Source organism: Nicotiana attenuata, unplaced genomic scaffold, assembly GCF_001879085.1.
Source record: "Nicotiana attenuata strain UT unplaced genomic scaffold, NIATTr2, whole genome shotgun sequence".
NCBI classification, from domain to species: domain Eukaryota; kingdom Viridiplantae; phylum Streptophyta; class Magnoliopsida; order Solanales; family Solanaceae; genus Nicotiana; species Nicotiana attenuata.
The window spans coordinates 13,086-25,231 of record NW_017671713.1 but is presented as its reverse complement, the minus strand read 5'-3'; the positions used below and the strand labels follow the sequence as shown (position 1 = coordinate 25,231).

The window sequence follows — 12,146 nt, the reverse complement described above, 5'->3', positions numbered from 1 at the left end:
AACCAATTATCAAGCACGATTCAATTGAGACTTATCATGAGCAAGAACTTTAAGACTAAAAGAATGTATCTTTTGGATCTAAACAGTTTTTGGTGCATTAAGTTCAAACACAACAATTTTTAGAACGTAGAAATCTGAAGCAAAAACAAAAAGAACATTTCAGCCTCCTGATTACAGATTTTTCGTCTGGAGTGTTGCAGTAGATGTGACCAGGAGGTCACAGGTTCGAGCCGTGAAAATAGCCACTTACAGAAATGCAGGGTAAGACTGCGTACAATAGATCCTTGTAGTCCGGCCCTTCCCCAGACCCCGCGCATAGCAGAAGCTTAGTGCACCGGGCTGCCTTTTGTTAGTGTTGCAGTAGATGTGTACTGTTGTCAATTTTTATTTTTAATACGTATGGAATCCTTAATCAAGAGTCTTGAATCAACTTTCTTTTTGTCCTATACATTCACTTTCAATATTCATGAACAAAACTATATTATAAACACCATTAACGAATGATTCAAAGAATTGTACAAGAGAAAAGAAAACATTTTGAGTCTTGAGTACTCTGGATTCCAACTTCCTTGTATCAGCTAATTAAACGTAGTTATATACTCTTGTCTTCATCGTAGTTAAACAGCAGGGGTACGGACTTGAAGGCACGGTATTTTCCAACGTTATTCAAGTGCTCATTTTCCAACCTGAACAACGAAAACAGCACAACTACTGTCAGATACAAATATGTTGTAACAGGTAACATGTCTTATTTTTCAGGTTACTAATCCCACTTTTTTAAGACGGTAGTTATTGATGATAGGCTATAATTACGTATTTTAGTCGCTTATTACACTCAAATTTACTGCACTTTAATTGAGTTTGAGCTTTAATCGCTAGTGTCTTGCACTAATTGTGTGTTTTATGTCTTGTAGGAGTGATTCCGAGCTATGTAGATGTTATGGAATAAATTCAAGTGATTTGGAGCTTTGATGTCTGAGTAAAAGCCAAAGGAATTAAGCCGGGATCGTATTCGGGGATCAAAGGATAATAGAGCAACAAAACGAAGAATCGAGTAGGCATATTGCGCATTGTGTAGTAAAATACACATAACTTTTTGCTCAGAACTCCATTTGGGCTCCACAATATATGGTTGAAAGCTAACTCAAAGGGCTACAACTTTCATGTTTTACGTTTTTCCAAATTCCAAAAGGGAACAGGGTGAAAAACGCGGTCGAAACCGCGACCGCGGACCTGAGGCGGGCTGAGGCAGTACACTAGGAAAGTACCGCGCCCGGGCCGCGGCCGCAGACGTCCAGGCCTTGAAACTTGTCCTTTTTCGCGTAGAAGAATGTATAATAGTTTGGGCCCAACCCTACTTGGTATATATACATGGAAAAACGGTATTTTGAGGGGGGGAGACCAATTTTTGACACAGATTCGACCCAAGGAGGCACAGACACAATAGGAGCAAGGCGGAGAATTCTTCTACGAGTTTTTCCTTCCTCTTCCTATTTTTTCATTATTGGTTATGACTTTTAGTATTGTATTTTTACATATTATTATGAATAGCTAATTTGTTATCTAGGGTTTTGATAGAACCTTTTGTATGATAAATTCTTGTTATGTTTTTATATAATTGAGCCGTTGGATTTCTCTACTTGTTCAACTACATGTTTATTGTTGTTGATTGAATGGTCATCGATTGACTGTGCCTATTTATTATGTGTTGCTTGAGAAATGATACATATTTAGGTGGTTGTTGAACAACATCACTCCTAACGTATGTGGGAAATTAATACAGCGGGTTTAAAGGTAGGTTTAGAAATAACAAAGCCTTGACGTGGTCATAATGAGCGGTTAGATAAAGCCAACTAGTGTAGTTCGAAAGAACATGTCTAGTAAATTGTTGCAGTTGCTCGAGAGAGAATTACGGCATCTAAGTGCTCACGATCAGCATTGGCAAAATTGTAGGGAACATAGCTAGAAGGATTCCGACAATTGGGGAAATCATAACTCTAGACCTTCTTAATTTAGTCTCCAACCCTTTGTCTTGTTAGTTGATAATTTTACCGTTTTTCTAGTATTTGCTAGTTCATTAGTTAGAAATATAAATCTCAATCTTTATAATTTAGAAAATTGTTCAAACTTGTCTTTTTAGTGATATTAAACAGATATAGCTAAGCCTTAGTTCTCTGTGGGATTTGACTCCGGACTTTTAGACCGGATTATATTTGCAGCGACCGCTTATCCTTTTTAGGACTAGATTTGGGCGTGAACAGTTATCTTTTAAGTGACCTGAAAATGTAATCCATCATATTGTTGGTGCATAGAAGTTAAACTCAATAAATAATGCATCTGACCTGAAAAAGTTCCACATGCCACGGCGAAGGATTTCCAAACTGGCTACAACTGCAACAAATGCTTTCTTATGCAGAAATGGTAGTTCTTGAATATCAAGAACCAACTGCATCCATACTAGTCTCAGAATAATGTCAAGAACCTGCATTTACACTATAAGTAATCAAAAACTTTCACTGCAAGCGTTTTGTAATTTATTTTTCAAACCTGTATCTGCACTTACAATGGCAACAAAGTAGACAATCTTGTGTGGCACAAGTAGTTTGTCTCTGAACCAACGGTTTTTTGAGTTCCTTTGCAGTAGACCCCAATCTATGACAATATCCCAGTAAGTGTTTGCAACTGTAGTAATTCCTTATGTTGATGCAGCCATTACTTTCCAAAAAGTTCCTCTCTTCTGATCGTAAAGTGTCCTCATTACAAGAGCAACAATGGTTGAGAAATATTTGAGGCTATTAAGCCCCTGCATCGAATCTTTCTCTTCAAATAAGCAGCGAAGGCACTGTATATATCATGAAATCACACAATGCACCATATTAAATAATTGTTAACATATAAATATTGTCAGAATGATCATCTTTTTGTGTGCAAAAATCCTCACACCTGAATAAACCTAGACCAAAAGGGAATAATTGCAACGACTATGTATAAGATTTGATAAACACTGCTTTCTTGACATTTATTTGATCTTGTTCTGAAGTTGCCCCACACATAGTAGCAAACATAGAATTGCAAACTTCTAATTGCCTGAACCTGAAATGCAAGAGCACATTATGTTCTTCCCGATAAGTATTGCAGAATTTGCACAGTACACTGACTGAACTGTCAATTTAAAAGGAAAAAGCCTGGTGTCAAACCTGGCTGGTAATTTGATCTGCCAAGAAGAAATCTGGTAGAGCAACCTACAAATTGATGTAAGACATTTCAGTATCTATGTACTTCCTGTGATATTACTAATGCGCGTGAATCTGTATATCGATTAAATAAGCTGCTGTTACCTTATAAAGGGGAGCACATAGACAGTGCCAGGCACATCTTATAAGGAAGAAACGACTTGAACGATATATGATGTTCAGAGGACAAAAAGTTATTAGAAGCAGAACCTGAAGGAAAAAAATTAAGATCATTAGGGGGTATGAAATTTTTTGAAAACATATTGTATAGATCAGTTATAGAATGAAAGTAGAAGAAGAAGTAATGTTTTTTCTAGACTTACAACCACCAGGGCAAGTGGTATTAGCTCAGTTACTGTCCCAAAACTTCTTGTTTTTGGATCCATCTCCATATCCAGGTTGGCCAATGCTGCAGCTAATGCAAGTACTGCAAGACCAGGAGCAAGGAGAAGAACTTGTCTGTAACCTAGTTCTGTTCCTTGCTTAAAGCCAAATATGAAGTGATAATTGACCCAAAAACGCCTCCAGTAGTATATGTTCCCCGCGTACATGAGCATATGGAGGACAATGAATCCGAATAGGCTGAAACGATACAACTTTATTACTCATATGTATTGCTTAAAACATGGTTTCTCTTAATGTAGAAAGACACGGAAAGAATCAATATGATTTTGTAAAAGACAGATGGTTAGTTCACCTGTAGAGTGGAAATATGTTATCCATATACTGCCCACGACCCTTGTGCTCTAGAAGGTTTCCTGCACGTATCGATACAACAATAGCTGCCACTAATGCTATTGAGCAGCCAGAGAACAAACCTATAGGTGAAAAGTATATCAGTTACTAAAACTGAACATTGTTGATTTGCATATGTATTACATAGTTCGAACTGAATGCAATGGATTCAGTTAATGCTAATAAGGATGCATGCTTACCCATGAAAAATGTTACTCTATGTGTTTCTCTTTTAGCTTGCGGTCTTAAAGTTTTCATTCCTTTCCTTCGATTTCCATTGACAAAATGCTTTATGAACGTGGCCTCGACTCTTTCTATGAGCTTAGAAACCTATGATAGCAAAGATCAATGAGAAGTTCAAACTACAGTTTCAACTGAAAGGAAAACAGTTTCTGAAACTGAAAGAAATATACCTCATCCGAGCTACCAAGATAAGATTTATCAACCATCTCTAAGTATGATTTAGAAGCTTTCCTTGAGGTTACCTGTATCAATAAATTGCAAGGTTAAAAAGGCCCAACTTTATACGAGTACTTTCTATTGCCAAATCTTCAATGTAGTACCTTATCATACTTCTTCATGATCTTGGAAAATGCCAACATATTTAAGAAACTGGCACATTAAGTAGTTAAATATGAGTTGAGTTGAAGACAAACAATACTAAATTCCTCATTTATGCGGGCGAAAAAATGCGCCATTACCAGTAGCTTTTTAGAAGTCGAAGCTTTTGATAAAACTCAACAAAAGCCTTTCTTATTTGTTCTTCAGCTTTTCTGAGCTCTTCTCTGCTGAACGATAAGTTCGAATTTGAAGTCCTGATAACTTTTCTTAAAGTCGAAACAGGTGTTTCGGGTTCAACATTGATTCTTACATGATCCAAGATCTCTAGTGGAGCAGGCCTAAATTCATTCATCTTTGCTGTATCTCTTCTCTCTGATGTTGCTTCCTTTTCCAGACTTTCTTCACTTGTCAGCTCTACTTCTTGAATTGCCTCCATATGTAACCTACCTATATTTGTGTAAAATCAAGAATTACAACAACAACAACAAATACAGCGCATTTCCACAAGTGGGGTCTAGGGAGGGTAGTGTGTACGCAGACCTTATACCTACCTTTATAAAGGCTTAGAGGCTGTTTCCGGTAGTGTAAAATCAAGAATTACAACAACACAACAACAAACTTAGTGTAGTGCCACAAGTGGGGTCTGGGGAGGGTAGTGTGTAGGCGGACCTTATCCCTACCTTTAAAAAGGCGGAGAGACTGTTTCCGGTAGTGTAAAATCAAGAATTCAAACAAATAAAATGGCAAATCATGGGATGTAGAAACAAAGCAAGTACCAGCAGCAGCTAAGATTGGACTTACTTGGACTTCTAAAATGAATAGGATCATTGACTTGGGAACTTTCCATTTCAATTGAAGGTTTATCAACCATAATTCTTAGAGCAATAAGTGCATCCATTTGTTTACTCAACTCATCAGCTTCATCCTTAACTTCCCCTACTTTTTTCTTGTAAAAAGTTAACACTTTATTAAATTCCTCATCCAATCTTCTAAAGAAAACCATTTCATATTCTCCACCATTTTCAGATGACATAAGAAACATAGTTTGATAATGACCTTCAGATCCTTCTTGTTGTACTGAATTCACTAATATAACTTCATCATCTTTGTCATTATTATTACTCAAAGATGAACTTTTGAAACTGTTGTATCTACTTTGTAATCCACTAAATGCTCTATACATAGATAACCTTCTTTTTAAAGAACCTTTTGGGGTTGCCATGTAAATCAACTGTAGAATATAAACAACATCACAGAATTTCAATAAGACTATAAGAATGTTCAGAAGAACAAAAATGCAACAGATAATACAATTTTCTTAAGGGACATTTTATCAAACACTTTGTGGACTGATCAGTATAATTCTTCGATATTTCTTTCTCCAAAATTAATTTAACATCAGTTGTGACCCCTTTTACTATGATCGTCAGTGTACCCATTTACAACATTCCAACCAATACTATCAATCAAACTATCACTAAAATAGATATGAGACATCATGTAAATAAATCAAAAACATTCTGAGCATCTGTAAAATGACCCCTCACCATTCTCGAAGCATCCAGTTTTATTCATATGCATGCAATGATTTCCATTAAACAACAGAGCATCATTTGGCGCTTCCAGCGTTTAAGCTCCATCTTATCTCCATCTGTATAGTATGCTACCCAAGCGCTGTTACATCCAACTATTAAGCACACCAAATAAGAGCTAATGGAAGCAAAGCAACAACAGGGCCATGGCTGAAGAGGCAAAAGTAAAAGAAGAGAACCATGAAAGGAAGAAAATTAGAGAACGTAAAACTAAAATCTAAGTAATAATAAATTAAAAGAAGAAAAAACCCATGAAACACTTACCAGTAGTGCGAAAAGGCAACATAACTAATATAGAAGGAACCCAAGCACATCAGACTTCAGAGAAGCAGAAAAATAGGAAGATGAAAAAGGAAAGAAGAGAACTAATTACCTCCAAATGCAAGCATCAAATTTAGGAAGTCGCGACAAATTCCGAGAAGAAAAATTAAGAAACAGAAAAAGCAAATAGATCCAAATTGAGAAATAGAAGAAAAAGGAAAGAGAAACAGCTAAATTTACGATCACAAGGAAGAAAATGGGAATGGAACATTCCAGTCCCAATCTCTGCATTTGTTTGATGGACGAACGGGAGGGAGCTATTTAGTGATACGAATGGCAACTTCTTAACACGTGTTCTTCTATTGAACGAAGAGCGAAACATCGAGTACAGAAACTTACACGTGTTCAATAACCAATTAAATAGGAGGAATGAAATGGGCCATGCCAAGAACAACCGCACAGTTCCTTTTGAGCTGGAACAAGAAGGTACCAAGAATTTAAACAAGGCATGGTATAGAATCCTCTTAGTAGAGTGGCTGTCTATGGAGCATAATCAGGTAGATTAGCTCCCGAGTTCTGCTACGAATGCATTTCAAATAGGATTATGCACACCTGAGAACCACCAAGTCATCAACAACTCAACGTCAGAATCCAGAGAATACCAGACTACTTAGAAACATCAAACAAAAATAAGAGTTAAGACATACACGTAGCCAGTGGCTTAAAACAGTTTACCAAAGGGAGTTCTGAGGGTACTCAAGCTACAAGGTATAGCTCCACAGAAAAGTCCATATCCTGCTCATGCACATGCATCAGTAAGGGGATGAAGCCCAGCAATATCAGAGAGATTGCATAACCAACCTCTAGCTTGTGTACACCATAAATCTTCTTTTGTTAAGGAGCAAATCATTCATAAGACGAGCTTCATGCGACTTATTTTCTTCATCTAGCATACAAATTAACAATTTAAGATTATGGCCACAAGGGACATATTTATGGGCTAGCATATCTTCACATATCTTCAGTGCATGAACACTCCAATTATTAGCACAAAGAGAAGTGAGAAGATTCTCATATGATGCCTTAGAAGGGGCAAATCCTTTTTTGAGCATTGTGTATGAGATCGAAAGAGCATCAATGAGCTTTCCATGCTTGCATAGACCTCTTATTAAAGTGTTATACACAATTTTATCAGGAGAACAACCCTGTGCATTCATTCTGTTGAAGAGACTAACAGCAAGATCAATTTCGCCACTTCGGAAATGCCCATCAATTAGAATAGTAAAAGTAACTTGATTCGGTTGGATGCCCTCACTTTGCATCATATCCAGGTGCTTATATGCATCCTGCATCTTCTCTGCCCAGCAAAACCCTGAAATTATGCCATTATACAAGTACAAATTTGGCATTAGGGGAGTGTTCTTCACTTTGTTTATCAGCCTAAGTGCAAGAAATTTAATTTGTTCCTGAGAGCTAATTGAGATTTTCAAACATTTTTCCCTAGAAAACATAGCACTCTGATGAAGTAGACGAAACAACATTTCCTTGGATTTTTCATACTGTTTCTGCGGAACAAGCCACTTCCCGTGAAGTGACCTAATATTTCTAGAGACGCCACTGACCAAAGTAATATAGGTTACCAGGTCTCGCTCAATCTCACTTCTTTCCATCAAATCAACCAACTTAAATGCAAATTCAAACTCTCTTTTCCTTAAAAATTGTTTTATTAGAGAAGTATAAAGAACAGTATTTGGCATGAAACCATTTTCTATCATTCGATCAAGGTATACACAGCCCTTCTCAATCATGTTCTTCTTAACTAACCCATGTATAAGAGCAGTATAAGCATAGTGGCTTGGTTGAACTCCATCTTCCAACATTTTGTCGAAGAGCTCATGGGCTTGAATAGCTCGTCCATTTATTGATAGAGCATTAATCATTGTCACAAACATAGTTTCATCAGGATAAATTCTATCCTCGAGCATTCTCCGGAAAACTTCAAGGGCCTCATCTATTCTCTTTTGTCTGCCCAAACACCCAATGATGGAGTCATATATCGCAACACTAGGCTTCAATCCACTCTCTTCCATTTGGTCCAGAACTTCAAATGCTGATTGTGTGTCACCCTGTTTGCAGTATACATTCACCATAATCAAGAATGTTGCTTGATTTGGAACTTGACCTTGATCTTGCATAACTTCAACAAAGGATTTGGCATCCTCAAGTAGTCCGTTTTGGTAAAGGCACTTGATCATAGAGTTATAAGCTGACAATGAAGGCTGAAGAGAAAGGCTTGCCATCTTGTCCATGCAAAGAAGAGCAGAATCAAGTTTTCCTCCTAAACACAAAGCAACCATGTATATATTGAAAGCAACATTGGCCAGAGGTAAGTTTCTTGCCACAATTTCTCCCAAGAGATGATCAATATCAGACATGATATTTGTAGTAACTTTTTGACTGGTAGTGCTAGGGATGTTAGAAAGGTCAATACCACAACCATTTTTGGCAATTGCCCGCAAAAAGGTGCATGCTAGAGTAATCTCTGACCCTCTTGGATGATTGTTGACCAAGGTAAAAAACAAAACATGGTCAGGAACCAATCCATTATCCAACATCTTATTGTACAAGATATCTACTTCTGCTAACCGATTCTCTTTATAAAGCGCAGCAATTAAAGCAGTATAAGAGTGCACACTGGGAGCAACGTTGCACTGAATCATGTTATTTAACAGCATCAACGCACAGTCAACTTTATGATCCTTGCAATACTTGCCAATCATGATTTGGTAACTTACTGCATCAGGTTCTAATCCAAATTCAGCCATCTGCTGATGTAGCACCCAACCCTTGTCCAACATGCCCAAGCTAAAAAACCCGTGCATCAGCGTGTTGTAAGTATACTTATCCGGTTCACATCCCAACTTAAGCATTCTAAGAAACACCCTCATAGCCATTTTCATTTTCTTGTTCTTCGAATACCCGTTAATGAGAGTTGTGTGCATGACTTTATCCAGAACAAAACCATAAGACTCCATATCCATGCTCAACAACTCAGCTTCCTCGACTCGACCCCTCTTACACAACGAAAGAACCAATGTCTTAAACAAATGAACATTGGGTGTCACCCCTCTCTCACACATTACATCAAACACATAGAGTGCCTCATCTAAGAACCCCCGATGGCACAAGCCATCCACTAACCTATTGTAACAACTGAAACTTAGTGATACTCCAGCATCAACAGCCACTACAAAAACATCAAACCCATCCAAGATGCTATGTTGGCCACAAAATCCCTTAATAAGCGCATTACACGTGCTACTACAAGGCCTCAATTTCATATCCAATAGTTTATCAAAAAGCAATTTTGCTTCCTATAATTTACCCAAATTACAATAACAAATGGCCACTGAATTCAATAAAGACTGGTCTTTCGGTTCAATACCTCTCTTCAAAATGCAATATACATAAATATCTTCAGCCATTTGGGTTTCACCAGATGCCACGAGTTGTCGAATGAGAAAACTGTAGCTAGTTGCATCAGGCTCGATACCGCGAGAAATGGAGAATTCAACAGCTGAGATAGCTTCAGAGACTGGTGAGGATTGCTTGATGATTCTCTGAATCACTTTCTGAGCTGAACCGAATAACCCGCGAAGTATTAACTGCTCTGCAAGTGAAAAACACAAGGTCTTGTGATTATTAATTGGGGAGGATGTGGGAATTAGCACATGATATTGCTTCAGTAGGTAAATGGCAAGCAGTAAAAGGTCTCTTTGTTGTTCTAGAGAGATAGGAGAAGCACAGCCAATGGTGTAGTCCAAGTCTATGCTTGCTCATGGCGTTGGTCAGGAACTGAGAAAAGACCGCCGGCGACGTGGGGAGGAAAGAGACGGCGGGTTCCGCATTTTTTAGGTTAATAAGGTAACGTCGTAAAGACAAACGATTTAATTTCTGTTAACATATACATTTGTACCTCATAAATTAATCACAACTAATTCGGACTAGCATAATATGGTCGCTTTGGAAGTTTAGAAATTTATTCAAATTGAATAAGATTATTACTATTGCTGACTTGTTTTGTACCCTTTTAATTGTATTTTATAATTCAAACAAATAGTAGTTTTTATGATATGTATTTGATTTTGAAAATCTTAATTTTTAATTAAAATATTGTAACAATTGACACGATTTATACATGCAATGCTAGAAACAAAAACAAAAGAACCCAAAAAAAGGAAAAGAAATAATTAGAATCTAAATCTATATCTATATATATATTAAAACAAGAAAGTTTGCATTGTGGTTAAGCAAAGTGGCAAGTTACTATAAAGCCACTTGGCAATCTTAAAGAATTTGTGGGAGATTGTCAAATAAGGAAATATTACTTAAGAACTATATATGGAATTTTTTTTATTAAAATAAGAATTCTTTTTTTTTTTAAATAAAGTTCAATCATTGTACTAATTTTTTCTAACTGAAATTTTTTATTTGGAAAGTAAAGAATTTTGATATCAATAGTATTTGGATTCATTTTCTAATATCGAGTGAGAAGAATATATCCTACCGTAATCTAATATGCAATTTTAATTTATTTTAAAAATTCAATACTTTTTAATGAGTTGAAGAATATATTTTAAGGTTTTAACCTAAAGTTCATAATGTAGATATATTTAATAACTTATTTATTTCATAATGGATAATTTAAAGTATCTAGTTTAGACTAAGTTTTCTGAATTTTAAACAAATATACAATAAAAATAATTTTTTTAAAGGTTAAAAGCTTCAACGAAAATAATAATTACTAGAAGTTTAATAATAAAAATACCATAATATTTTGTTGAAGTACTATATAGTTTGATCATATGCACTTTTCTTTTTGTCTATTATTGAATAAAACCCTAAATGAAAAAATTAAATAAAATATCATATATATTAAAACAAGAAAGATTGCATTATGGTTAAGCCAAGTGGCAAGCTACTATGAAGCCACTTAGCAATCTTAAAGAGTTTGCGGGGGATTGTCAAATAAGGAAATATCAGTTAAGAATTATATAGGGAATTTCATTTATTGAAATAAGAATTCTTTTTTTTTTTTAAATAAAGTTCAATCATTGTACTAATATTTTCCAACTGAAATTTTTTATTTAGAAAGTAAATAATTTTGATATCAATAGTATTTGGATTCCATTTCTAATATCGAGTGAGAAGAATATATCCTACCGTAATCTAATATGCAATTTTAATTTATTTTAAAAATTCAATACTTTTTAATGAGTTGAAGAATATATTTTATGTTTTAACCTAAAGTTCAGAATGTAGATACATTTAATAATTTATTTATTTCATAATGGATAATTCATAGTATCTATTTTAGACTAAGTTTTCTGAATTTTAAACAAGTATACAATAAAAATAATTTTTTTAAAGGCTAAAAGCTTCAACGAAAATAATAATTACTAGAAGTTTAATAATAAAAATACCATAATATTTTGTTGAAGTACTGTATAGTTTGATCATATGTACTTTTCTTTTTGTCTATTATTGAACAAAGTACTAAATGAAAAAATTAAATAAAATATCATACTTACTAGGGGATATAATTTAGAAAGAGGGGGATAAAGATAGTGTGAGAGAATTTATATTTTGAATTAATTTAAATGATAAAATAAAGCAAATAAATAATTAATACTCAAAAATATTATTGATAAATTCAAATATTATATAGTGAAAGATTAAAAATAAATAAAAAAATTATTTTAAG

At 35.2% G+C, this 12,146-nt stretch overlaps 1 protein-coding gene across 5 annotated transcripts; it reads right to left on the bottom strand.

Annotated features, from left to right (window-relative positions):
* Window positions 1–381: 381 nt before the first annotated feature.
* LOC109209809 (phosphate transporter PHO1 homolog 9-like) lies at window positions 382–10,369 on the bottom strand. Of its 5 annotated transcripts, XM_019373150.1 has the most exons (13): window positions 5,331–5,771; window positions 4,670–4,976; window positions 4,532–4,580; window positions 4,382–4,453; window positions 4,169–4,298; window positions 3,931–4,051; window positions 3,557–3,815; window positions 3,339–3,443; window positions 3,198–3,242; window positions 2,944–3,093; window positions 2,564–2,842; window positions 2,343–2,482; window positions 382–686 (listed from the first exon to the last, which is right to left on the bottom strand). In XM_019373150.1, exons 1-11 carry the CDS (start codon window positions 5,749–5,751, stop codon window positions 2,696–2,698), a joined length of 1,806 nt encoding a protein of 601 aa, XP_019228695.1. In that variant the 5' UTR covers window positions 5,752–5,771; the 3' UTR covers window positions 382–686; window positions 2,343–2,482; window positions 2,564–2,695. The 5 variants fall into 5 exon arrangements, with proteins under 5 accessions (XP_019228695.1, XP_019228692.1, XP_019228694.1 ...); XM_019373147.1 differs by lacking the exons at window positions 382–686; window positions 2,343–2,482; window positions 2,564–2,842; ... (7 more) ...; window positions 4,532–4,580; window positions 5,331–5,771 and adding exons at window positions 6,077–6,216; window positions 6,782–6,994; window positions 7,090–10,369 and having other exon boundaries at window positions 4,889–4,976; XM_019373149.1 differs by lacking the exons at window positions 382–686; window positions 2,343–2,482; window positions 2,564–2,842; ... (7 more) ...; window positions 4,532–4,580; window positions 5,331–5,771 and adding exons at window positions 6,077–6,994; window positions 7,090–7,177; window positions 7,244–10,369 and having other exon boundaries at window positions 4,889–4,976.
* Window positions 10,370–12,146: the final 1,777 nt, after the last annotated feature.

Bases quoted from the DNA above. Each gene is read 5' to 3' on its own strand.
- LOC109209809 (XM_019373146.1), bottom strand. From the start codon at position 9,723: ATGAAATTGAGGCCTTGTAGTAGCACGTGTAATGCGCTTATTAAGGGA.